Raw genomic sequence first — 26,808 nt, 5'->3', positions numbered from 1 at the left:
GATGTAGACCATAAATGATTTCAATTATTAATGTAACTTTTAAGATCACATTTGACAAACATGGTGCACTTTGACGAAGCGAGTAAGATAATGGACGAGATGATGAAGGTGACGATTTTCAAACCATCCGAGAAACGTCGAATGTTGGAAGACGAGAGGAAAGCCTTTCCGGATCCAAATCTAATTATGGATGCAAGACATCGAATATTTCGCGAAAATTTCACCAGTTTTCAAACCAAGTCTTCCATACTAGCAGAGGCCCGAAAGTATGTTTTTTCAATTTAATATGTAATTTAAATACTTTCTAACTTTTTTGTGATTTTATCGCTTATTCAAGTTTATTTTCACAGATAAATGAAATTTATTACATAATTAATTAATTAATAATTTATTGATGCAAACAATAATAAATTTATTTCCATAAATCAATCGAATGTTCTCCTTATAGATTATTAACTGAAGAAGAAATGAAGGAATTGCAATTGAGGAAAGAACAAGCTTTCATACAAAAGGAATTACATAAATTTGAGCAAAATTTGCAAAAGTCTCGTCCTAAATTTTGCGGACCGTGCAGTAGAAAGAATATAGCTAGCTCGAATGATGAAAATTTTTGGAGAACATCTAATAAAGTCGAGGTAAGTGGATAAATTATTTTGATAAAGACAAATATCATGTAATTTTATTCATCGAGTTTTATTTTAAATATATATAATTACTCAAGTTAAAAATATATATGAATAAAGGCGTGAAAAAATTTTTATAGCGAGCCGTTATTAATAAAAAAAGAAGCAAAACGACCGAGCAAAAGGTGACGGTCGATCAAAAGAAAATTAAACAGGCATTCGCGGAAGTTTCCTCCGTTGAATCGAAAGATGTCAAGCAATGTTCGATAAACGAGGTCGAGGGAGTATCATTCGGTAACATCAAGGTAACCATCAGGGATAAGACAAATTATGTACCGGAGCATCGATTAAATGTTCTGGGATCATGCTTCGAGGCTCTTCGTGAGAACGTGCGGAATAAACGTCGTCTTCGCGAGATCAAAACCAATATTCAGAACATCGCGTCCCGAAGAAATCTAAAATCGTGCATCCACGTATGGAGAACGTACGTGGAAAAAGCGAAGACTCGACGAGAACAGGCGGCGAAAAATTCCGACGTCCGTAAGATTGAGATACTCATCGATACCATCACGGAAACGCAAAAAGAATTGACGAAGTCCCAAAGAACGGAGTCGAAGGGATTTCTTCCGAACACAAGGGACACTGAAATAAGGAAGAAAACTCCTGTCAGGTCATTTGTCGTCGAATCACCGGCACAGAATCGACTAAACGCTCAGAAAGAAATCATCCATAAACAGAGAATGAGATTGGCTGAGCAGAGCAAGATCATCGAGGACCTGAAACTAAAACAGATGCAAGAAGAAATAACGAAAGCTGGCGAGCAGACAATAAACGCAGCCAAGGAGACCCTGACGCATTGTGGTCAACAGACTAGGAGAACTCTGATACAGTTGATGAGACAAGCAGGCTACAGGTAGTCCTATAAATTATAAATTTCATTAAAGCACAATTGAAGGAATATCCATAAATTTTTTTGTCCATATATAATTGCAGGCTTAATTATAAAATTCTACTTAATTATTAAATTCCTATTTCTTAATTTACATCTTTTTAAATTAACTTTACACATACATTTTATGTAAGATATACGATATTTCTTTATATTAAAAGCTAAAGATATCAATATTATAAGCTATTGTTGGAAGCGATATTAAAGTAAATCTGTTGATTACTAACTGATTTCAATAACTTGTGAAATAGAATCTCAAAGATGTCTTAAAGAGATGTGCGTTCACACGAGTATAATCTTTTATATCACAGTAAATTAAATCGACGCTAGTTACAAAAACATACTTTGACGTTTCTTTACATCTTTCCCTTTAATTAACAGAGACAAGTCTTTAACGGCGCCGGTACGGGTGCCAAGTCCACCTAGATTTCTAATGAGGATGGAGGCACGGGCGGAAGCGAGGAGGAACAGAATAAAATTACGTGAAGAAGCACGGCAGAAGAAACTGGAGGACGAGAGGAGGAAAGTAGAAGCCGCTAGGAGAGAGGAGGAGCAAGAGAGGAAAAGATCGCAACAAGAGGTCAGATAATATGAGAGGTCAAACTATATTAATATCGTACTAGGTATATCGTATACATAGACTTAACTCTCACACAGTTTTCACCTTGCGGACAAAATTATATCCCCCGCGAAGGATGCGCGTTTCTAATAAATATTATATTGTATAATAAACTACTTTATATACTGATACAACACTTCATATATTTTATAAAATATTGTATACTTTATAAAATACTTTTACTCTTATACCGCTTACACATTTTAGAAATATATCCGCATTTAATTATATAAGACTTTGTCCTCAGGCCTTGCGCGAAGCAAAAAGAATACGCGAGGAACGAGAGCAACAACGAATATGTGAAATGGAAAGATGTAAAAAATTGAATGCCATGGCGGAAGAATTTTATCGCAAGCATTTGTTGCGACGATACATAATGGAACCATTCATCGCGCTCGTTGAAATGAAGAATAATAATATAAAAAAAGTTGAGGATCACTACAAACGGTACTTATTGCAAAAAGCATTCGTGAGATGGAAGATAGAAACAGAACGTCAAACTCAAATTAAAACTGAGTTAGTTATGTCACTGTATAACAGAAATTTATTGTGGCATGCGTTACAAAAGTGGAAGCAAATAATGAGAGAGAAGCAACAAAAAGAACAAGTGGCTAAAGATTTCTCCGACATGAGATTACAAAACAAATGTTTCAAACTGTGGAAGATAAAAACTGTGGAATATAAAGCTGAGCGACTAAAGACTGAACGTTTAGCTTTGAAACATTATGAAGAAAAATTGAAAGCAAGATACTTCAATATGTGGAAAAAATATCCAAAAATAGTGCCAGATATCTTAGAAAGTGAACGAATAAAAAACACATGGCGGGAAATAGTACAAGAAGTAGTTCCGGACTTCGATCCTAGACAAAGAGGTGTAATATTAGAAGACTAGAAATTAGAAGACTAGAATGAATTTAAAGATAATATAGATTTAATATTGTACGACAATATCGTTGGCCTCGTATCTGAATGAGGTATAGAAGAGTAGTCTTATTCCTAAATACACTTAAGATAAAGCATTTTTTACACAGAATAAAATGTAAATCGTTACATTCTATACATTTGTATTTATCCTTTTTTTTACTTCGGATTTTCTTCAGTATCCATTGTAGTTGATTAGTATAATTCATTATATTAATCATATAATGGCCACTTTATCACAGTTACAATAAATATACAAATGGTATGCACATTCATACATTAAGGATAATGAATCTTGTAAGAATTGGTGCTTTATGATATGTTATAAATGATCTTATATATACAATGTTATAGGAATGTACATATTGTACTTCAGTTATGAATTATTCTGTGAACATGTAAATATTAGAATATATCAAGTAGATGAATTGTGCAATTAAAACCGATATGAATGGCTATATTCCTCTATTTTATATGAATGTATCGATATCGATGTATGACTCGGCGCCAAATTGATGACAAATTTTGTGACCTTACCTTTCTCTAATTAGTTGAATTTGATTTCATTATATCCTTCGTATAGATAATACATACACTATGCAAAATACACTCAGATCTGACTTTTACAAGTATCTTTAAGTTTTGCAGCAGAATAATCTAGATACATTCTTTAACATCCCATGATCGTATTGACTTCCGGCATCTAATCGTCGTTCATTTGATGTTGTGCCGAGGGAAAGCAGCCATAGGTGGTACACGAGATAACAGAAGAGCACTAGGCCGACGAGGAGACTGTAGAGACCAGAGACGAAGCAAAGAGCGATGCTAAAACAATATGCACATTATTACATATCGACCAACTCGGAATGCATGAGCAAACAGTACGACAAGTTATCAGTCAAACTTTTATATATTGGAAAGCAAATAAGAGATATTACAATATTTATGATACCGATTCTTGCAGACTCGACAATTATTATCTCATGACTATTAAACTTTATAGAGCCTCTGTATCTTTCTAACTTAGTTTATCAATTTATTTAGTATTAGACTCAATCATATTTCTTGTATTTGGGATATAAATATTTATTTCTAATTTGGTGTCATGGAATAATTTCACATTAACATTATTAGTGTGTATTAAAAATATTTTAAAGTATAAATTAGTAAAGTAATACATACTCTAGTTGATGGTACACATCGCTGCAGTCATCCGGTAAAAGTACAGTTCCGACAAGTATAAATGGATGACAGACACTGGTCATAGTCAAGTTCGAACCATAGATGAAAGCAATTGCGGAAAAGAATAAACAACCTAAGTACCATTTTAAATTGTTAGAACCTATACAGCAATCCAACCTGAAAAAATACAGAAAGTTGAGACAGTTGACATAGCAATACACAACTGTAAATAATTAAAAAAAATATATACCATTTACAATGATATTCCCTATTAAGTATACATGTCTGGCACAAACGGCAGTGATGGGCTTTGGGTGGTGCTCTTCTTCTGCATGTATTGCAGAGCTCGCCACTGCCCTCACCTAGCTCCAAGCCCTGCACGGTCATGGCACCTTCCTGCGCCGTGTAGTCTGCGTTCAGTTTGGCTCTGTAGCCGCAGCATATGCCACCGACCACGCATACCATGAACAAGAGATTCTCCTCGGGTAGGATCTCCAGCAGTGGCACGACGCTCAGTTCGAACACCAGCATCAGCATCAGGACGCTCGTGATCGTCCACATGAGGAAGAACTTGGTGCGCAGGAGGAACCTGAGGAAATTATGGTGTAGATAGTAAACGAGGATCGGCGTCGCCAGGAACACGACGATCGTGCAGAGGACAGCCTGGGCGGCGATCACCGCCAGGATCGGCACCACTAGTAGCGGCAGCATCGCATCCACGGAGATCTGTTTGGCACCCGCGCGCCAGCCGCACGGATTACGCAGCCTCTCCCAGACGGTCATACTTCGTCATCGACAGGACGGCCCTTCACACTGACATATGTACGAGAAAATCGGCTCTTGTGCACCACGCCTCGACGTTTTCGCTTTCCTACCCGGCAAGACGGATAACATGAAGCACGGTAAGATAGCGGAACAGAAACAGATAGCAGCGCTACTCTCATCGCTTTATTCCATCTCTGAGAAAATAATACGTACTTCCAGAGAGAGAGGATACAAGCGCGTAATTTTCTAAATTCGCGATCCTGAGGAAAATAGAACGCTAAAAGTGCGTTCGGAAATATACGTCTGTGATTGAATACCATGAGTAGGGTTTTTGAACGCACCTAAATGTGAAGGGAAGTATTTTTGAATCTCGCGCAAGGCTCGCGGGATCGAATATCGAATGGTGGCGCTGTTTTGGGGAGCAGCAATGAAGTTGGTGTTGTTGACAGTTCGGTGTGCTTGACAGTTGCGGTGGATCTAACTCGGCACGAGAAGTATCGCGTTGAACGAGGTACGTCACATGGTCGGTGACTGACAGATAAGTCGTGACTCTTCCAAGAAAATTTCTCGCGGTGCACTGACGATTATCGCCCTGAAAATCATCCATCTCGCCTGCATGTAAAGTCTATTTTTTTAATTGCATGGTGCTGCACTCTCTGCACTTAAAATGAAATATTCGCGGGAATAAGAAATGATGATAAAGTGAGTTGCGAGATACAATACGGAGAAAAAAATAAAGATTATCACACACAGGTTCATGTTTTTGTATACATCTGCTTTTCTACATGTTGAACATATATATTCATGTTTTAGAAGACAGCAGGAAAAAGAAACTACTGAATCGAATAGATTTTATTTCTTGACCTCTTCTTGATTTCTTCATCATCTGTATGCGGCGAAAATCGCAAAGAGGTATTTCATTTTTCTCATTGTCAGCACACATTCATTAACACTACATATAACAATTATGTGTATACTTTTTTTTAACACTACATATAACTTTTTTTAACACTACATATTTTTTTAACACTACATATAACAATTATGTGTGTATACTTTTTTTTTGGAAATGTATAAAATAAAATTTAAGTAAAAAAAAAATTTAGCTTAAGGAAAATATAAAATGTATTGATTTTAGCTACGCTTTTCGCATTCTTGTATTTAAAATGGAATCGGTGCATGAGCTTTGCAATGTAGAGGAATGAAGCAAAATGAAAAAATATGAGAAAATCTTTGAAAGTTAAGATTGAGAAATGAGGATTTGCGTGAGTGAGACGCGAATGGCCGGAACATGATGTAAGTTGAACATGCGCTCGGCTCCGAGGAGGCAAACACAAAAAAATAACATAATGCGAATAATAAATGTTCTCTTAATTATCAACTTTGTAACGGGAGTTACGAAGGTCAGCCGTTATCAACGTCGACTGTCTTGTTTATCGACGTCGCGCTCTCGATCACGAAAAATTCGCGTAAACGATAAAATAATTATAGAATGCGAGAAAAGTGAGGCTCGTCAATACGATTAAACTATTAGAATTATAACTTGTGTATGATCTTACATTTGAATTCGATTCTATGTGACAATGTTTTGATTGAATCTTTATGTTCGTGACAATGCAAATGCGACGATCGAAACGTAAGATTTATTTTTTCGCGTCGAAGGACAGATCTTCGGAAGATTGAGCGCACTAAAATGATATCTCGCTTAATTGTACCAAACAACTATATGATAATATATGTCTTACTATCTCCAGATTCTCATAAATCATCGAGAGGCGACAATAATCTTCCTTTTTCCAGAAAAATGTCTTATCACTAGCTCGTGATAATTTTATTTCACTTAGACGGACATTGAAAAATGCTTGCGTCTTTAATTATTATCATACTGTCGAGAGATGAGGGACTAATTAAAGCACAACTGTAGAGTTCCATTAAGATAATCAATCACCATAATAATCGGCCAACTGCGTGAGTTAAAGATGATTGATCAGAAATCATATCGCGCGGTTGTTGTCCAACCGCGTTGAACTGCTCTCGTTTATTCGCACATGTTCGCGATTATCATATTATTTGCCGCACTTGCAGGAACTTGTTGAACATTATAAGAAGAAAAGATTGCGTCCTCGCCTGCATTGTATCGTAAAGACGCTAATATTATCTGTAGCTCTTGAAAAATAGCAATAATGAAGTCCCATAAGAATGATGTATTCATATAAATTTATTATATTCTGAATAATATACTGGAAGAGAGAAAAAGAGAGTGTATTAATAATCAATTCAATTACTGATCCTATTTGATAGATTAATAAAATTAGAAGAGAGGAATTTTTAATTCATCAAGATTAATACCAATCATTGACGACTTTGAATCTGAATAATTGTTGAAAAAGAGATTAATAATTAATTATTTTCAATTTTATCTACAATGTTTAGTAAATTGATGATGAATGATAAATATATTTTTCTTCACTTTCTATTTAAAACTTTCAAATATATGATAGTTCATTATTCAGCAATTATCGAAGTATATCGCGACTAGCGAACGTTGCATCGCGAATGATTAAATGTATTACTGTTTTTCCGAGATTAGTTCCTGTTATCGCTTGTATCACATATTTATCACATTTACGTAGTATTCTCCTTTCTCGATAGGTTGGAGGGAGCGATCAACGCGCTGTACAGTTCACAACTTTTTTATCGTGGAGGAAAACCGATTGGAGACGCCGGAGGCTCGACTGTGGATTTCCCCTTCTTCGTTGTGGATAGTTAGTACGCAACGCTACACCGAGCTGAGGAGATTCAAGCCGGAATTGTATAAGAAGCAGGAAAAGTGCACTCGTTCGTCGACGCGGACAGACCGTGTTAAGTTTGCATGCACTGACGAGTAATTTAATGCTGAGTTTGATCAAGTAAATTTCATTATTGCATCTGTAACATAGCCATATAAGTTTCGTAAAGTGTTCCTGAATAAATTATTTAAATTGTGTGAAAAGAGATTCTTTTGCTGCAATAGTTTTCAGCAGTTAAAAGATTTTAAAAGTTAGGGAGGTTTTTCGGAAACTAAATTCTTTAGAAAAGTTAATAAATAAGAAAATTATGAAAGAGAATAATAATCTCTTGCGATGTTTTTTTCTAAATTACAAATCTACTTTTTTGTCAAAGGATCATTAAAAGATTTGATTCTTACACAACCTACGTATAGTAAATAAATTTGTAAGTCGAGAAAAGATTGTGAATTATTTATTCAGGGTCACTTTATCTTTTTTCTTTGTATATTTATTTGTGTACTCTAAGATATCTTTACGATATCTTAAGATATCTTAACGATATAAATTGCCCGAAAAAGTTGCAGGTTTCTATTATTGAACTATATTATATGACGTTAGAATATATTGAAATAAGATCACGATTATTATTTTTCAATATCATCATATGAAACAGTGCATTCTTTACATCATTTTTCATCTAACGAGATCATTTTTTATATCTAATTATTAAGATCTATTTTTCAATTCTCAAATTCGATTATTTTTTCTTTATCTTTTATTTCCTATTTCAAGAAACATTGAAACAAGTCGAATCCTATCAATTGAAGTAAAGATATACGATATTTGAGCTGTTTAATGCGGATCTGAATCGAGGAGAAAAATATTTATCGGAAAGGAGTGGTTTCGTCTTTTCTCGTCACTTCATCGAATTTACGAGGAGATTGTCACACATGTTCCGAGAAGCGATAACGAAACAACATCATCGACACGAGAGCAAATCGGCAGATAAGAATCCTTTGGTAGTGGTAGATCAGGTCGTGTCTGGGTCGTACTTATAGTGACGACTTCTCATATGGCTCGCGTCGCTGTGAAACGGATGGTGATAGCGATGGTGATAGTGAATTTCGTTCATCTAGCAATGGTAATAGTGACAATAGTGATGTTATTGAAGAATATATATGAAACTGGAGCTACTGCTTTTGTTGTTTCTTGAAGATTCGACGAAGCTCTCGAAAAGTTACAAATTAATGATCGCAGGGAATCGTGGGGATGTTATGTAAGCCATAGTTCGATATTCAAAATTAGAATCTGCAACGTGTTTAAATGCGTCAAATATTCTCTATCTGTTAAAAGATAGTTATGATGATTACATGAAATTGACTAAGATATCAGTTTTACATTTTTTTCTCTGACTGTGAGGACGATGACACACGATCATTCATTTTCGAATTTCTATAAAATGTTCGATGTATTGTTTTCTTATTTGTATACCATGTATTCAAAAATCTGCTATTTGTTTAAAAAAATTTAATTGTCAGAGTTCGGATTATTCTTAATTTTCGAATAATGTACGAGATGACGTATAGCAATCATATATATCAACACGTGTCGATTTACTAAACATGATCGGTTTACTAAGAAATCTTGGTATTTCAGATGATCAAATTACTTGGTCGCATGATGCACATCAGGAGCATTATGATGATACCTTGTGTGCATGGTTGAGTTTCGATGAAGTGACGATTGAGGAAGATGTGCGGTTGAAGACCGAAGATTCAGAAGAGGAGGACGAGAAGGAGCGTGACGAACAACGGGCTCCAGGGATGTCTACGGTGTCGGTCAATAAATTACAGATTTTGTGGGACCACTTCATCCACGCTGAACCCCAAAGTTACGAGGTATTGATGTGATTTTTGAGATTAATGTTTTTTTCTATTCTTCTTCACTGTAGTTTATTTCTTCTTTATATTTTTATAAAAAAATTCTGTCAATTTAATAAAACAAGATTCCATTGTTTATTTATAATAAATCTATTTTGACGTAAATTTTTTTATATGCATTTTTTATATTTTTTGCAATATAATTATGTAGCGCGGTAATAAATTGCTATTTAAGTTCAACATTAACAGTAGTTTGAAGCTTTGCTTTCCATTATAATTGGATTATTTCCATAGACCGCTGCATTATAGTTTACGGAAGGAACGGACGCCTTACAAGTTATCTGTCAATAATGCACAAGAAGAAGTTAAGATATATCAATATATGCACTATAATATATACGCTTATTTTTGTCATAATTAATGATATATTGTTTCACTTAAATGAAATTAATCTTATAAATTTTTCATGCTTATCTAATGAAATTTATAATTTATTAATTAATTATAAATATCTTGCTTTTAGTTTTTAACAATTTAAAAAAGCGTGTATATTTTAGTTGAATGGTTATTTTCATTGCGAATCGATGATACGTGCTCAAGTGCACGGCATTATACCCGATAGTAATAGATTATCACACATAATAAAGGAACTTTTAGATAATTCCTATTTACGCCTATAACGAATATTAAGGAAAATTTGAAGTGCTTCTCAGTTTTATATATATAATTAATAAATAATAAGCATTGAAAATGACATACTTGTAACGTACTTGCTGCTTATGAATGCAATTTATTATAATAAGAGACATGTATATAATGCCTCTTATTATAATAAATTGCATCAGCAAATGTCATAAGCAGCAAGTGCGTTACAAGTATGTCATTTTACAATGCTTAATCATTATGTTTTTCATTTTATGTCTATCAATTGATTAGTGTATCGTATTCAAGCAAATTATCTTCATCAACTTTGGCAAGTAAAGAGCAAAATATCTCTGTTTCTTTTTATCTCGAGCGTATTGCGTATTCATAGGCTTCCTCTTCATGATATGATATTTCAATCACATAGCTTGTTTTTTCTTAAAAGCGATTATAAATGTTAACGAATTCGTATTTATGGGTAATTAGAGTCCAATATTAATTGCGTTTTTTTTTTAAGAATGTTAGATATATGTTAGACGTGTTATGCTTCTACGAGTTACATATGCATGTTTTTTTTTTAATGATTGATATCTCTTTTTAATACATATAGTTTTTGAAATGTTAATAATGACTACGTTAATCTTAATGTGTTGTTTCAGAAATCATCTTGGCTCGATATATTTCTGGCGGAATTTCTCGCGCAGATTAAGGAAGGCAAAGACATAAAAGATGTTTTATCTTTCTGGTGAGTATATCTCTCTCACATAATTTTACATTAATCTACTAATTATACACACGCACACACAGACACACATATAAGGGTGTGTATATATATATAAAATTTCGTAATGTTTATCACGCAATACTTTCCTGAAAGCATATCGGATTATACATGTATTTTTATGGCTTATCGTCTTCACCTCAACCACAATATGAATATTCGATTACACCTTTGCGGTTGAGATGGAAAATTTTTTTCTAGTTGCTAGTTTCGTTGACGTTTTACTTAGTCGTTTATTCTATTCTTCTCTTATCTTGATTAAAAATTTATTCAAATATTTCAAATATCTGATTAAATATTTAATAATTGATTACAATATATACATGTATATAATATAAAAAAATTATTACAAGTGGAGCAATGGATACAAATAACACGTGAGTTACTCGAAATAATAAATACACGTGAACTCTAATCATCGTATCTTTTGATATCGCATATCAGATAATTCGTATACTGTTAAGTAAGATTATAAAAAGAAATGTATATCAAATTTTTTTTATCTGTCTTGTGTTAATTTAGTTCGGTTGGTGGCGGCGGCGTGTCGACTCTCGTGGCCTGCGAATTACTCTCGGACGTGCACGAGCTGTGCGGAAAGAGGAACGATGGCAGCGAGTTGGTCAGTCTACGAAAGTACCTGGTACAGGATCGGGGTTGGCGTTATCTGGCGGTGTTACACCTATTGGATGTACGCGGTTTGTCTTGCGGTCGCGAGCTGGTCACGTTGTTGGTCGCTCTCTATCCAGTCGCATTTCAAGAGGGGACTACCGATTCGAAAACTAACTTGTTTACCACATCGCAAAAGTCTAATGGCGAATCTATCGTTGAATCATCGACACGCAATCAGTACGTGAAGTTCCACTGTAACGACGATATCGTTGATATGATAGACATCGTTTTGCATACGAAACGCAAAACCACTAAGGATTTCTTTCACGAAACCGATGCGCCTTTGCGCGGGAGATCTGCTCGTAGACGATCCATCGCCGACGCTGCAAAATCACGTCAATCTATCAATCACAAACGGATAAAATCGCCATTAATTCTAAAATCTCGACGCAATACATCTGAGAACGCGACTAGCAGCGAATCTGAGTTATTGACAGACGGCATCAATACAACGCGTTCTCTCACTCTGAAGATTCGTCTGAATCCGATGGATTTCGAATATTTCACGTCGATAGTCAGAAGCGACGAGGAGCAGAAGTGGCAAGCTGAGTTATATGAGCTACCACCTCGTCCTGTGAGAAAAACACCGTGTGATTATATCGACGAAAGAATCCAGGATGTACTGAATGCCAAGATTAGTAATTTTGAGATTAGTTTGCTTATCATACAATTGTTGCAAGGTTTGCGCGACTATGACACACCCGCTGAGCAAACACCTGCCGTGCAGGTTCTGAAATTTGCTCTAGATACGCTGTGGTCGCTACAATTTGGCATAGATAGTAATAATTTGAGTAGTACAGAATGCGTCACTCTGAAAGCGGCGGCCGCCAGGTTGATGTTAACAGCTCTAGAACGCGCTTTGAGAGCTGATGAACCTACGACGGCGGTGATTCAAAATGGTTTGCTGCCGATGACTCTGAGATTGCTGGAAGATGCCTGTAGCAAACCGATAAACGTATTGGAGCCAGAGGAAGGTTCGCTATTGCAGGAATTTATTTTCGCCACCATCTATGGGATTGTTACTTTTCTTTATTGTCTGTTACATCAACGCGGCGGCAATGTCGATAAATTATCGGATTTCCTTGAACTGTTCCGGCTTTTTATTGAGAGTCAGGACGGTAAGCTCGTCGAGAGGACAATATTTGCGATCATCGATCTACGCACCATTGATGCAACGAAGTCAATAGTACGTGCCAAGAAAATAATTGACATGATAGGCGCTCTAACCAGTGGATTGAAGCGTATTCGTCGCGATCTCTCACACGCCACGCAGTGCCACAGGACCAAGCACAGATCCTGCATCGATAACATTCAGAGTTATCATCATTCGAATGTGTTCGGAATACCGTACTCTCAATCGGTCGTTAATACGGCTGATAAACAGATGTGCTGCATTTCCTCATTATTCGCGACGCTTATGAGTTTATTGAAGAAGTCTCATCTATTTGCGAGTGAGTTGCAGGTGAGATTGATTAAGATCACCACCGCCGCAGGTACGTGCTGTTGTTTCCCGCCCAAGGTACTTATTTCAAGTGTTGTCACCTTCCTAAAAAAATGCGATTTCTCGACCTACGCGTCAGCTGTAGCATTTCTCGAACGTATTTTCTTTAAAGAGCTAGGCGCTTATGCAATGACAGATGCATGCAGCACTTGTGTGAGGCCAGCGAATTATTCGTGGGACTTTCTGGAAATGTATGTCGATTTATTGTGTCCTAGTGATCCAAAACTCTGTTATATTGTCATGGCGCATCTGCTGCAAGTTACATCCGGTTCCCGATTTCATGTAAGGGAACAACTTCTGCTCAGAGTTTTCTATCCGGCTTTTTTGCGCGCTAAAGAATGTTACACAATCAATAACGATGACGTAACGGCAAAGTTTCTTTTGCAATCCTGCATGTCCGTTATGTCGTGTTTAATCGTGAACGCGCATATGTGCGAAAGATTTATGGAGATTAACGGACTACGTGAGATATTGCCTTTGATGGCAAATTTGGCATTTACTAGAAGCGTTTATGCTCTTTTGGAAGTCACCGTAACTATGGAGATCTGGAAAATGCGTGATGAGAAATTCGACAATTTGGAAAGCATCGAGATGCCGATCGCGACAAGATCTCTCTTTGAATCTCTCGATAGAGAGACGAATGAATTATTAAATTGCTTACGATGTTTCGAGAAACCAAAGATAGAAGAAAATGCGGAAGAGAACAAAAATACATTCGATAAGCGTTCTGACAATCAAAACGTTGATTTGTCTCCTGTAAAAAAATTAAAAATCGATGAGACGACAATTAAAAGTCTTGACGATGTAACAACTTTACCGCAACTGCCTGAAAGTGATATTCATCGCGAACAATTAGAGAACAAGACTGATACGATAAATACTGTAGTAATTTCAAATTCATTTAAAAAGCTTTATAATCTTATAGAGCAAGTTGAAGTGTACGACGCAGAAGTGTCGTTTGAGAAATTTAACTTATATCGAGCTAGCATAGCATGGAGAGCTACTGCGGGTGTAGCATTGTGCAGTCCAAAATTTCGCACCGAATTGTCTACGCATTCAGTATCCAAGAAATCGTTACGTTTGTTTAGGCTGTTAACTATAGGCCTCGCCACGGACAGTATTGAAGGTAATTGTATAATGATTCTGGAGCGATAATAATTATCTGAAAGAATTATCATATTAACAAACGTATCGTGCTCTTTTAGATACTGGCAAATCGGCACATAAGCTTTTCGAGGCCCTGATTACATGTTGTCTGATATCTCCGTTTTGTAAGTGTATTGTTCATATAATAAATGTAATTAATAAATGTGATTAATAAACATATATGTAATATACGTTTATCCATTATATGCGTGTATACATATGTATGTATCGGTCGCTTACGCAGCTGTGGGATTATAATCAACATAAAACATAAAGATGTTTCGCTCATTTGCTTGGCAGAAAAATAGTTTAGAGAACGTAGACAGATGGTAAACGTCATTTCTGTGTGTGTGAAATCGTGATTGAATCGCTATTTAAATATGTGCAATTATTTATTATATATTGAAATTTTATTTTATTATTGTTATCCACCTATATAACTGAATATTCTGCGATGCAGATGATTGTGACATAATCATGGAATTAAGAGAAACATTGATGAGTACCGGGATGAAGCTCGGTCGTGGAATAGCTGTGATAGTAAATGCGATATTGAAAGTCTCTATGCTGAAACCGGCGCAAGAGAATAGCATACCTCAACAACCGCGGCCAAGAGTACGTTATCGATTTTTAAATTCCTATATATTAATTGTGAAAAATAAATCAATTGTAAATATATTTTATATTTTGGAGTATTGATATATATATATTTTTTTACAGTTACCAACTTTGTCGTTGGAAAATCCACCGGACTATAGCGCCGAAGATAGCAGCACCGGTGAATATATAACTGCTGATGATGGATACGAAGCGGATGTCGAAGTACCTGAAAAGAGTCCCAATAATAGCACTTCCAAGAAGAGTAGTCCTCTTGGGCTTGTAATAGAACCGAGAGGTCATGCTAATGCACATCCTGCTTTATGTTCCTTGGCGATAGATCTTTTAATTCACTTCAGTCAACAGTAAGATTTCAAGTTTTGGTATGTTAATGTACTATTATTACTTTATATTTTATGAAGCTTTTTCTTACAGAAGTTTAGATTTAGAGAAAGGCTCGATAATAACTGGTGGATTGCGAAGAATCGCTGGTACATGTCGAGAAAGTGTCTCAAGTTGCGCCGCTCTCGCGGCTTCAGGGACTATTATGAAAATATTAAACGGCTTTAAAAATGTATTCATTAACAATGATCCACGATATCGAGGTATCATCATTCGTGAAAAATATAAATATTCACTAAGTATTAGAATATTATATGATGAATTTTTTTCAGATTTACAACACGCGGCGTTGGAAGTTTTTACATTATTAGCGACGCAATCAATCTCATCGGCGGAGCTAGTCGAATATATGTCTTTCTTTAAAACGGAAAGACCACCGTTGTTACCGTTACTGGAGCCATTGTATCATTTAGTACTGGTGGCACGACCTCAACCTAATTTTATTTTGTCGTTCCCTGTGCATTGCGATATAAAAACATCGCCGAAGACGGAGCAACATAAGAATCTGGAAAAGGCTGAGAATCTCGTGAAAAATTTCAGAAAGAAACATCTTGCGGCGGGAATTTGCAGTCCATGGTCTGTACATGCGATATGTCTACCTGTTGGTCCGGAACTTGCCTGGCCAGTATGGTTACACGGTTGTTCTGCTTCCATGTGGATAAGAGTAGAAAGAGGAATGTCAATTGGCAGTCGTGCGACAATCTATAATACCTCACCGTTACTCGATTCAGATAACGAGAGCCTATCCGATTGGGGTATTCTTTCTGACAATTGGAATCGGCAAGGTTAATAGAGAAAATGTTATATGTGATTACATTTAAAATTATTATAATATCTCTAATTGTGTGTTAATATTATTTACTTATTAATATGCGGGAGAGATATTTATTATTTATTGATAGCAATAAGTTTATTATTTTTTTATTTGAATATATCTCGAATTATCATAGAAAAATTAGATCTGATATTTGATCTTTTCTCGGAATCATTAGTCGTAGCTGGTTCTGTGTCGCCACCCACACCAACGTCGATAATACATTTGATGTCCATTGGCTTCGAATCGTTGGTTCTAGAAATGTGGCTCGATTTAAAATCAGGTAAAATATTGCCTATAAATTTCATGAATTACCAAGCAAAAATTATTATTAATTTTATTGAGTTTTTTATTTTATTAATTTTATTGTTTTTAGATAAATTAATTTTACGACTTACTCGTCCGGATGATAAGATGAACCGAACGATCTCTGAAACTTCAATAAACAATATGCTTTCCTGTGGACATTGGCATCATTTGACGTTAAACTTTAAAGATACTGTTTTGAATAAGCGGAGTGCTGTAGTTGATGTTACGCTCTGGGTAGATGGCTGGAAAGAGATCAATGCTCAATTACCATTTGATGGTTTATTAATGAGAAAACCGGGTACTACGTGTGTTTTATTGGGTCAAATTGGGTCGAGCAGTATTGGCGCATGGTATTTCGGAAATTTAATGGTTTTTAGGTACATTATTTCACATTAAATAGATAATAATTCACATATAACACGCAGAGTCATATGCACTAATAAAATAAATCTAATTTGATCATTATTCATAGATGTCCAGTATTCACGAAAGAACGTGCATTGTATTTAACAAGTCTTGGACCAAATTACACCAACTTGGCGGATTGCATTTTGAACACTGTGAAACCTGATTTTGCACCCCTTATTACGTCTGGGGCACTAAATGGCGTTTGTGAAGTAAAATATGGTTAGTACAATTTATAATATTATTGTAAGAGATGATTAGTATTATTAAACAGAAATTCTTATTTTTATAAAACTTGATATTTTATTTTTATATATAGAAGAAAGTAAATTTGATTCAAGTCGACGAAAATCTTACGATGATACTTACTTGAAACATGCTGTCGAAACAGTGGTGTCAGAATCAAAAGTTGACTGGGATGCTGTTATGGATGCGACAAACTCGCATCTTGGTGACTTGCAAGATAATTTGCTTCTTAGTTATGAGGCTCAAAATCCTAACATCGTACATTTATATCCTCAAGCCATCACTAATCCTGCTGGTATGATACATCACTTTATTTATTAATCTCATCATATTGATCAATTATACATTTAGTAATATATTTTTGTAGTTATTGTGGGAAATATTTTCCCGGGTCAACCAGGTTTTAGAATCATCTCAGCCCCAGAACACAGGGTGTCGCAGCAACCACCTTTATCGATACCTCCGATTGTATCTACTCGTTTAGAAAACCAACAATATCGAGGACTTATACCTGCAGCGATTTTAGTAGGTGGTGTACCAGTATTTTTATATCTTTTTGCGAGGGTACGTATTCTTCTTTTAGAAATCTCTTTTGTAAAAACTAATTGAAATAGAAAGTAAATAAAATGGATGTAGTATTCAAACATTCCTGATTGCTTGCATAGGTGGTCGAATTAAACTCTACTGAAGAGGAACAAGCCTTGGCTCTCTCCATAGTCCTGCATCTTGTTCGTAGTGATTCAGAACTCTTAAATCAATACCGATTGGATGGCGGGACATTATTAGTTCTTCGCGTTCTAGAATCGTCTCGATGCCACGCAGGTAGACACATTTTGAAAGCGATGCTGGATGCAGCGTGCGACAGTTCGATCATCATCAGAGACATCGGTAGTAACCATCCAGTTTCTCAGAATTGTGAGGCTGTTATCACGGATCCGGAATTGATCAAGGCCGCGCTTACTGCATGGAGAGCATGGGCGAAATATGATACATTAAATTTACTATTACAAACGCTGTTACTCTTACTGCGAGACCAACATTCGCAGCGTGAATTCAATGCATCTCAATTAAACAGGGTTGGAATTGTGGATACAATCCTTACCTTGTGTAAGGTAAACCAACAAATATTATGTTTAATGTAATGTTATACATCGATGTATGTTTCTTATGTATAGTGATATCTCTTGATTTCCTAGGAGCACTTTATGTACGAAATAAATGAAGAGGTAAATGCCGTATTGGATTCGAATACTGGAATCGCAATTGTGGAATTAATGCGCGCTTTAATGGGTGCACCACCGGAATTTGCTCATTTGGTTGCCATCACTGATTATTTGGTTCTCGTTCATCAAGCTTCGGAAACTTATGTTACTCATTCACGACAAAATATATATTTTATGTTGCCGCAACTTAGAGAAACAAAAACAAATCTGAAAAAAAGTGATAACAGTTCTATTTCTTCCAATGATTCAATAAGCTTGATGGAAAACAGTAAATTGAACAAGGCATTAACGAACGAACAGGTATGAACTTTTATAGTATGAAATTTCTTTGATTGCAAAAACTGCATAAATATTATTGTTTATTCTTTTGTAGATTCAAAAGACTCGAAGTCCTAAAAAGAAAAATCGTAAAAATACACCAATGGATAATACTAGTGGTGGAGAAGATTCCGGAATTGCAGCTAGTGATGGATCTACTCCACAGAGTAATGTAAGTAGCAAAAAAAATTTTTTAAATCTATATAATTTTACATAACACAAATTTTACATAGTATTAACATAATTTTTTATATTAGTAATTTTACATAGTATTCATTTGAACATATGCATTATCATTTAGGAAAGACAATCAACATATTCAGATGAAAAAAGAGCTTGTCAAGGCTTAGTTTGCGAAGGGCTGCTATTGTTATTGAGAGATGCTGTAAGAGTATTACCAGACTGCCAAGTTGGATCGGTGTTAAAACATGTTTTAAGAGCTGAACTTTTGTTAGTTTTAGCTAATGATCCTGATAACCGTGTACGCACAGCACTGATCAAGGTACATAATTACTCAGCTCAATTATATTGTATAATTTCCGTATTAAGACATCAAAACAAACATTTCATAATATCTTGTGTGTATGGCATTTTTTAGGTGATACAAACGTATCTACAACGTGCTAGTGATGAAGAAGTTAACAAGTTTATAAAACAGAAATATTTTATGCATCTAGGAAATCAGATAGCTTTATATCCCGCAAGCGATTCAGTAGTTATTGCTTTAGAGAACTTGGCTGCACGAAGTCCGACTTTGGCGGCAATGTCAATGTTAATGGCGATAATTGCAAAGACTTCAAACTCTGATTCAAGCATAGTTAGGCCATTGATATTGTTTATAACTGATGTAATAGTAAAGGTATGGAAATAGAATACATTTTTATAACAGATTTGACAAATATGATCATATCAATTTTTGCTACTTTTCAGAATATAAATGCACTGAAAGTACTTTTAGAGCAAGGCTTAATTGAATCCTTGGTACAAGGTTTGGTCGGGACTGCATATAAAAGTAACTCGATGTCCCTTCATCGAGACATTCATGTGCTGTTTGTAACAATCGCGACTAAGCTTCTAGAATTACCCGGTAGTCATCAAATACAAGCGATATTAGATTTACATGTGATACTTGATTACATGGAAATATCGGAAAAACTACGATGCTGCACAAGTTCGATTCGCACAGCCGTGAGAGACGCACAAGTCGCATTGTTCGATGGAGAGTTGGACGCACTTGTGACAAAACTGTCGAATCCCTCGGGATTCCGTCTACGTAGCACGGCTTCTTACTTGGCTTCGGCATCTTATTTCACTTCAGGTAATTATGGCATGCGCAAAAGTTTTAAACATTCGCACTCGATATTCACACTTGAAAAATATTTTTTCAGTTCTTACGACGTCTGGCGAGCAGAGTGATCATGGATCTCATTCCTCCAGCTACGGTAGCTTTCATGCGAGCTCATCCTCGGTGCTGCGCGAACCCGGTAAAGGAGAATTGAACGATCGTTTTCGTATCATCGTAACACGCGCGGTTGAATTTATAACAACAGCTGATACGTCACCGTCCGTCAATGAATTGCAATTAACGAGAAGATTGTTTTCCATTCTTTTACACGGTTTATGTAGTCCACTAGAAAAGAAAAATCATTGGAGCAATACGTGGTCTATTAGACCAGCATTGAGAAAATATACCGCTAGAATAATGATATGGCTATTGGAACCACATCAGAGCATCAATACAAGAATGTATGCTATTAGATCTCTAATGGAAGAACCAAGAGCTCGCGAAATCCTATCATGCATTTTGGAGGTTCATCCACAGGTATCTGCGCTAATTAGTTTGAACAACTATTATTTGTACTTTATACATCAGTGCGCAAAATTTGATATTATCTAGAATATTATGTCTAGATAGAACAAAAGTTTACCGTATTTTTTTGGGATCTATTGCAAAAACGGGACGAGATGCCTAGTGTCGATGCTAGAGTATGCGCAGAACTCAGAGAAGCTCTGCGTGTGTGGAATCTCGCGAAAGGGATAGAGCAAGCTAATCCGGAAGTGTGGAACGACGAATTAGCTTTGTTACGTCGAGATATGTTTCTAGATCGAGATATTTGTATCGACAATTATCCTGCAGTTTTAAGGTAAATGCGTGTGCATTATATAAAATCAACGTATATTTTGTTGAAAATATAGCATAAAATGATATAATGACATAATTTTATATTAGAATCGGCAAGAGATTCGATGCATTGGCGAAGCAATTAATCGAAAGTGCTATGAATATAACGCGTTCGGTTGTGGAAGAACAAAACCGTGAGCGCAAAGTGTTGATGGAGCAGTTGAAACACATGCGAGCACTACAGGCTCAGACGGTGGCCAGGTGGAGAGACATAGCCAAGCGATTAACACATGAATGGGCACCGTGGTATTTTTCCGATAGCTATCCGAAAAATTGGGAGTTGGATCCAACTGAAGGTCCTGCGAGAGTTAGAATTAGGCTTCAGAGATGTCATTTGAATATTGATAAAAGATTCTTTTTGCCCGAACATCAAAATAATTTAGGTATGTAAGAACCACCATCATATTACCATGAAATGAACAGTTTTTCTTAACAAATGCATTTTTTCGCTATTCCTCTCGCTGACATTTAGACATGTAAAAAAGTTTAATATATTAGAAATACTCTTATGTTTTAACTTTAAATTTTATATTTTATAGATTCTTCTAATATCGAAATGCCATTGTCATATTTATTTACGAGTACTCATGAAGATGCCAATACTGTGGCTTTGATCGAACGATTACATACAAGTGAGAAAATACGCAAAATGTCTCAAGTGAAAGTTGTTACACCTAGGGCCGAATTAGCGGGAGAAGTTCTTATTGGTGAGACATGCGTGTATTTCGTTCCAGATAATCCCGATATGCCATTACACACGGACGTAAGCAATTTTTCCCTGTCTTTTGTAATTATAATTATATTTCATCGACGGAGCATCAATTAATCATTTTTAATTATAGATAGCATTGGGTGGTTTCGATTTGGCTGTAACCGGTGGTACTGCTTGGCGCCTCGAAGATATTCGCGAATTGCACAGAAGAAGATATCAATTGCAGGAGAGAGCAATTGAGATCTTTCTCATTACCGGTAGAACATACTTATTGGCGTTCAATTCATCCAAGGAAAGGGATGAATTTGCAACCGAGTTATCCGCTTGCAATTTGCCGAGGCGAATCCCTGGTGATGATTTGGGAGAGGCTTTAACTTTGTGGAGAAGTGGCGCGCTCACTAATTGGGAATACATTATTTGTTTGAATAAACTGGCTGGTCGTTCGTATAACGACTTAATGCAGTATCCCGTATTTCCATTTGTTTTGGCGGATTACGTCAGTGATAAGCTCGACTTGAACGATCCGAAAATCTATCGGTAAGTAATGTGCGATAAATCAAAATATAATATAAATATAAATATAATTCTTAAACATATTTATATGTATTTTACAGAAATTTCAAACGACCGATGGCTGTGCAAGATAAAAAGAACGAACAACATTATATAAATAATTATAATGTAAGCAATTTCAAGTTATTACATGTTATCACTATTCTGAAATTTCTCTTATAGAATCATTAATAACTATACCTTGATGTACAGTATTTGAAGCAAACCTTAACAGAAGGATTAAATCTGATTGCCTTAAATCAAGGACCATTTCATTACGGATCTCATTATAGTAATTCTGGAACAGTTTTACATTTTTTGGTACGACTTCCACCATTCACTAGCATGTTCCTGTGTTATCAAGGTAATTATGAAACTCTATTCTTTTTTTATAATATTAATAATATTAATAATATTAATGAAAAAGTTGATTCCTATTAAAATTCTATGTCCATTTGCAGATAATAATTTTGATATTCCTGATCGAACATTCCATGCATTAGCTACTACATGGAGATTAACAAGTTGCGATTCCACAACGGATGTGAAGGAATTGATACCAGAATTCTTTTATTTACCTGAATTTTTATTAAATTTCGAAGGTAAATTAGAATATGTCACAATTATTTTTAGAAAAAAAAAAGAACAAAAATAAAATTGTGTACATTTGTAAATACATTCGTATTTTAGGATTCAATTTTGGCGTTCGACAAAATGGTAATAAAGTTGGAGATGTTGAATTACCAAAATGGTGCGGTGGTGATGTGCGTCTATTTATATTAGCACATAGAGCCGCGTTAGAATCAGACATTGTGCGAGAAGTATTACCATATTGGATTGATCTCGTTTTTGGATTCAGACAGACGGGAAAACCGGCGGTAGAGGCCATAAATGTCTTTCATCCTGCTGTACGTTAATATATTATTACAGCATAACATTTATGTATAATTTATATAAAATTTAAATATAAAAAATTAAGAAAAATGAATGAGCATTTACCAATTGTTCATTTTTTGTATTTAGACTTATTATGGATTTGATGTGGAACAAATATCCGATTCTTTAGAACGTCAAGCCTGGGAAACGATGATACGAACTTATGGTCAAACGCCTGCACAGTTATTTAGAACTCCTCATCCATTGATTCAGAATCTTGGCAATGTAACGCTCTCTGATCAGACGCTGCAGGTTATTGAAGGAGTCAGTGGTAATTTTTTTATTGATTTAAACTACTATTTAATTGATATTATAAATATTGCACACAAAATTATATTTATTAAATATTATAATTGAAGGTATAAAATGGGGAAATTATGTAGGCGCTCCTGGCAATAAACCTGTATTATGTTGGAAACTAAAACATAAAACTCCATTAGCTTCTCTAATTCCTCTTGCAACCGGTGACGTTTTTGGTCTGCCTAATTACACGACACTTCTCCTGGGTTATACTAAAGAGAAAGGTGATTTGATTTTTGATTGATCGCAATTTTTCCATACTATTGCGCTTTTTGTAATTCGCGAAACTTCATATATAAATATATTTTATAAACCTCTTGTTTGTTGCAGGTGGTAGTATGTTAAGTAATATGTCTGTCTTGGGTGCTGCATTAGCATCATGGAATGGAACAGATGGAATCGCTAGATTAAAATGTAAAAAGGAACAACCACCGAAGCCGTTAATTAAATCCTCAGGCCTCGATCCAGTAAGTATCTTATAATACACATCTCATAATAAACACAATATAAGACACTTATCATAAAAAATAATAAAATAATAAAAAGAAAAACACGCAATCAGATTTATATAGAAAATTACTATATATATGTAAAATTATTAAAGTTATTTTATCTAAAATAAAATGTTAAATGCAAATCGTCTATTTAGATCACAACATTAGGATCTACTCCAGATTGTGGACAACTCTGGATCGGACATTTATCAGGCAGAATTACGGCGCATACATATATTATCGGAATTACAGGCAAAATCGAATTCAGTTTAGCACCTGCAATAACACTTTTAGCCCACAGAAGTCGAGTGACAACAATATCTTTGTCCCGTGCATTTAGTATTGCTTGCTCCGGCGATGCTAATGGGGTCATTGCTATTTGGGATTTAAACAGGTACGCATGATACAAAAATAAACTCGTGTCATGTTTAGCGATTCGTTATATCTTTTTTTTATATATCTTTATTTTGAAACAGCTTAACATATGTAAGATCAATAGTCTGCGATCAAGGTTATACTATACATCTCTTGTGTATCAGTGAAACACTTGGTGATGTAGCAATTACTTACGAGATTCCTAGATCAGAGGACAATGTGACTGCCGATCGATCCGAGTTAAGAGTTTACACTATAAATGCAAGAGCTGTAGGCTCCATTTCGTCCAAAAGACGTGTAACAGCGCTTTGTTATAGCAGCGCGCCAGAAGGTGTTTCTGTCAATGTTATTGCAACTGGTTTAGACAATGGAATAATAAGGTATGCATATATTTCATTAAATCTGTCTGTGAACAATTATCAAACAAAAATATTTTTGAATGTAGATTATGGAGCAGTTGGGATTTACAGTTAGTCAGAGAAATTTCGAATAACTTGAGAGATAGTTGTGCAATAATCGCTGTGGTATGGTCCCTTGATCAGCACCATTTATATGCAGTTACAGAAGACTCCACTGTCTTAATTTGGGAAGGATCTAAGCGTCTTAGCAACGGTACTCCGAAATTCGTCAACTTAACATCATTTTAACCTGTATAATCATTATCTGAGAATTTAAAACTGATACAAGGACAAATGTATGAACTCAGAAAAAAACTTATATATAAACAAAGAGAATTAGATTGGAAACATAAAACCGATGTTTTCTATATTATGTTTATTATGCTTTTCTTATCTTTGTTTTTTTTATTGTTTTTATTATTATTTAATATATAATTATTTCTGTGTTATTACTTAAGGATTAATATTCAGATAATTAATTACACTCAATTTTTTTTTACTTTTAGTCATGATCATGACATGTATTGATGATAAAATGAATAATGTATTGAAGTATTATCTTATTAATTTTTTTAATATAATGGTTATCTCTAGTTATATATATATATATATATATATATATATGGTATTCATATATATTGTCATATATATATCTTCCTTTCTGTTTTCAATAATGTAATTTATATATATATATATATATATATATATATATATATATATATATAAAATGTTACAATAAGTGTTTATAGAAACTGTCCATCTTTTTTTTCAATAACTTTAGCTCATATTTTTCACACACACATATATTTTAAGTAAAGTTTTTCTTCAATTTCTTAAACATTTGTCTTATTCATCCAATATATGTAATTAGTATGTAATTGCTTACCTCAAATCTCATTCAAACAAGATTCAATTATTTCAAACATGGGATAGTATTTTGTTGTCCTTCTTGCAATCTGATCTGCAGTATCTCCGCTTGAATTTACTATGTAAGGATTTATATCAGGATGTAATAGAAGCAGTTGAAAAGCACGAGAGTTGTGAGAACTAGCGGAAACCAAATGTAAAGGTGTTTGATCTCCTTTACTTTTAGCATTTATATTTGCTCCATTTGCGATCAATGCTTCAGCGCATTCTATGTTATTCCAACAGCATGCGGAGTGCAAAGGTTGCCATTCATCTTGAGTCTTAGCATCTATTTTTGCTCCTGCTTCTAACAGATACTGTTGAAAAGTAATAGCAAGTTCATAATACTTTTATAAAACTTTTAGATGATTTTTAAAAACATTAAAGAAATAATTTTCAGTCTCCAAGTAACACACCTCTACTACTTCTATGTTATTGCCGTAACATGCTCTATGAAGCGGAGTATAGCCATCCTTATCGGTACATTCCAGCAAGAGACGATTCTTATGTGCTAATTTTTTAATTTTTTCTAGATTCCCCTCTTCGGCAGCATTCAATATAGCTTTTGCATCAGGCTCTGGAAAAAATACATCATTATTATAAATCTGACATAAAATCAAACAATTTTAATAAAACATTACTCGGAAAGATTATGTAAACACATTTTTACTCTTTCCGATAGTTTTACAAGTGTGATTGATCTCTTGGTACGGAATTATTTGTCAGAATTCTAACCTCTTGCGTTACGCTCCGCTTCCACACCATCATCGTCATCTTCCCAGGCGCTTACGAGCATACGTTCGCTACGTGTACTGAGCATTTTATCTCGTATCGCCTCTAAATCTTGCAATTCGTCCTCCTCTTCCGATGACATGTATCGTTGATGAAATAACATTTGTCGACGAAAATCAACCTGTCCTCGATCCATCAAAGCGTATCGCATGTGTGACAATGGGTCTGTTCGTTTTAGCTGCACTGCTGCACTAGTGCAATAAGTTAGAAAGAGACAAACGTACTTTCTTTCACTCTAACTAATTGCACTAGTGCAGCAGTGCAGCTAAAACGAACAGACCCAATACGTTTAGGTTAGGATGCACGTATCAAAACATCTGACGTATCTCGAGACGATGACATTTGAGAAAAAACAAATTCGAGCTTCTCAAATTTATAGCAATTGCAATCATAAGTAAGTT

The 26,808-nt window shown here is 35.1% G+C and overlaps 4 protein-coding genes across 9 annotated transcripts; 2 read left to right on the top strand and 2 right to left on the bottom strand.

The window, feature by feature from the left end:
- The first annotated feature begins 60 nt into the window (after positions 1-60).
- On the top strand, positions 61-3,083 carry LOC105253754 (trichohyalin). Its single transcript, XM_020028254.2, has 5 exons — positions 61-266; positions 449-635; positions 764-1,536; positions 1,954-2,152; positions 2,439-3,083. Exons 1-5 carry the CDS (start codon positions 61-63, stop codon positions 3,081-3,083), a joined length of 2,010 nt encoding a protein of 669 aa, XP_019883813.2.
- On the bottom strand, positions 2,857-5,492 carry LOC105253734 (palmitoyltransferase ZDHHC23). 3 transcript variants are annotated; one of them, XM_011261961.3, is made up of 4 exons: positions 5,401-5,492; positions 4,545-5,165; positions 4,295-4,471; positions 2,857-3,937 (listed from the first exon to the last, which is right to left on the bottom strand). In XM_011261961.3, exons 2-4 carry the CDS (start codon positions 5,075-5,077, stop codon positions 3,748-3,750), a joined length of 900 nt encoding a protein of 299 aa, XP_011260263.1. In that variant the 5' UTR covers positions 5,078-5,165; positions 5,401-5,492; the 3' UTR covers positions 2,857-3,747. The 3 variants fall into 3 exon arrangements, with proteins under 3 accessions (XP_011260263.1, XP_011260264.1, XP_011260262.1); XM_011261962.3 differs by lacking the exon at positions 5,401-5,492 and adding an exon at positions 5,273-5,365; XM_011261960.3 differs by lacking the exon at positions 5,401-5,492 and having other exon boundaries at positions 4,545-5,367.
- LOC105253735 (lysosomal-trafficking regulator) lies at positions 5,395-25,064 on the top strand. Of its 4 annotated transcripts, XM_025406481.1 has the most exons (38): positions 5,873-5,971; positions 6,198-6,355; positions 7,712-7,968; positions 9,484-9,725; positions 11,009-11,094; positions 11,484-11,507; positions 11,653-14,426; positions 14,506-14,571; positions 14,907-15,061; positions 15,167-15,408; positions 15,479-15,648; positions 15,718-16,230; positions 16,438-16,542; positions 16,636-16,945; positions 17,041-17,195; positions 17,293-17,514; positions 17,587-17,783; positions 17,885-18,331; positions 18,416-18,742; positions 18,816-18,932; positions 19,062-19,262; positions 19,359-19,619; positions 19,691-20,078; positions 20,149-20,582; positions 20,672-20,904; positions 20,991-21,325; positions 21,482-21,705; positions 21,785-22,191; positions 22,269-22,335; positions 22,420-22,570; positions 22,668-22,808; positions 22,897-23,114; positions 23,230-23,413; positions 23,502-23,666; positions 23,773-23,909; positions 24,092-24,330; positions 24,413-24,691; positions 24,757-25,064. In XM_025406481.1, exons 4-38 carry the CDS (start codon positions 9,651-9,653, stop codon positions 24,956-24,958), a joined length of 10,251 nt encoding a protein of 3,416 aa, XP_025262266.1. In that variant the 5' UTR covers positions 5,873-5,971; positions 6,198-6,355; positions 7,712-7,968; positions 9,484-9,650; the 3' UTR covers positions 24,959-25,064. The 4 variants fall into 4 exon arrangements, with proteins under 4 accessions (XP_025262267.1, XP_025262266.1, XP_019883812.1 ...); XM_025406482.1 differs by lacking the exons at positions 5,873-5,971; positions 6,198-6,355 and adding an exon at positions 5,395-5,570; XM_011261964.3 differs by lacking the exons at positions 5,873-5,971; positions 6,198-6,355; positions 7,712-7,968 and adding an exon at positions 8,727-9,103.
- On the bottom strand, positions 24,682-26,801 carry LOC105253736 (ankyrin repeat domain-containing protein 49). The gene is made up of 5 exons (XM_011261967.3): positions 26,693-26,801; positions 26,351-26,568; positions 26,032-26,192; positions 25,596-25,932; positions 24,682-24,959 (listed from the first exon to the last, which is right to left on the bottom strand). The coding sequence occupies exons 2-4, from the start codon at positions 26,556-26,558 to the stop codon at positions 25,597-25,599; spliced, it is 705 nt and encodes a 234-aa protein (XP_011260269.1). The 5' UTR covers positions 26,559-26,568; positions 26,693-26,801; the 3' UTR covers positions 24,682-24,959; position 25,596.
- Between the last annotated feature and the right edge of the window lie 7 nt (positions 26,802-26,808).

Source organism: Camponotus floridanus, unplaced genomic scaffold, assembly GCF_003227725.1.
Source record: "Camponotus floridanus strain SB8 unplaced genomic scaffold, Cflo_v7.5 scaffold145, whole genome shotgun sequence".
Taxonomy (NCBI): Eukaryota; Metazoa; Arthropoda; class Insecta; order Hymenoptera; family Formicidae; genus Camponotus; species Camponotus floridanus.
Note: the sequence above shows the minus strand (reverse complement) of the source record. Positions and strands in the feature narration are given on the sequence as shown.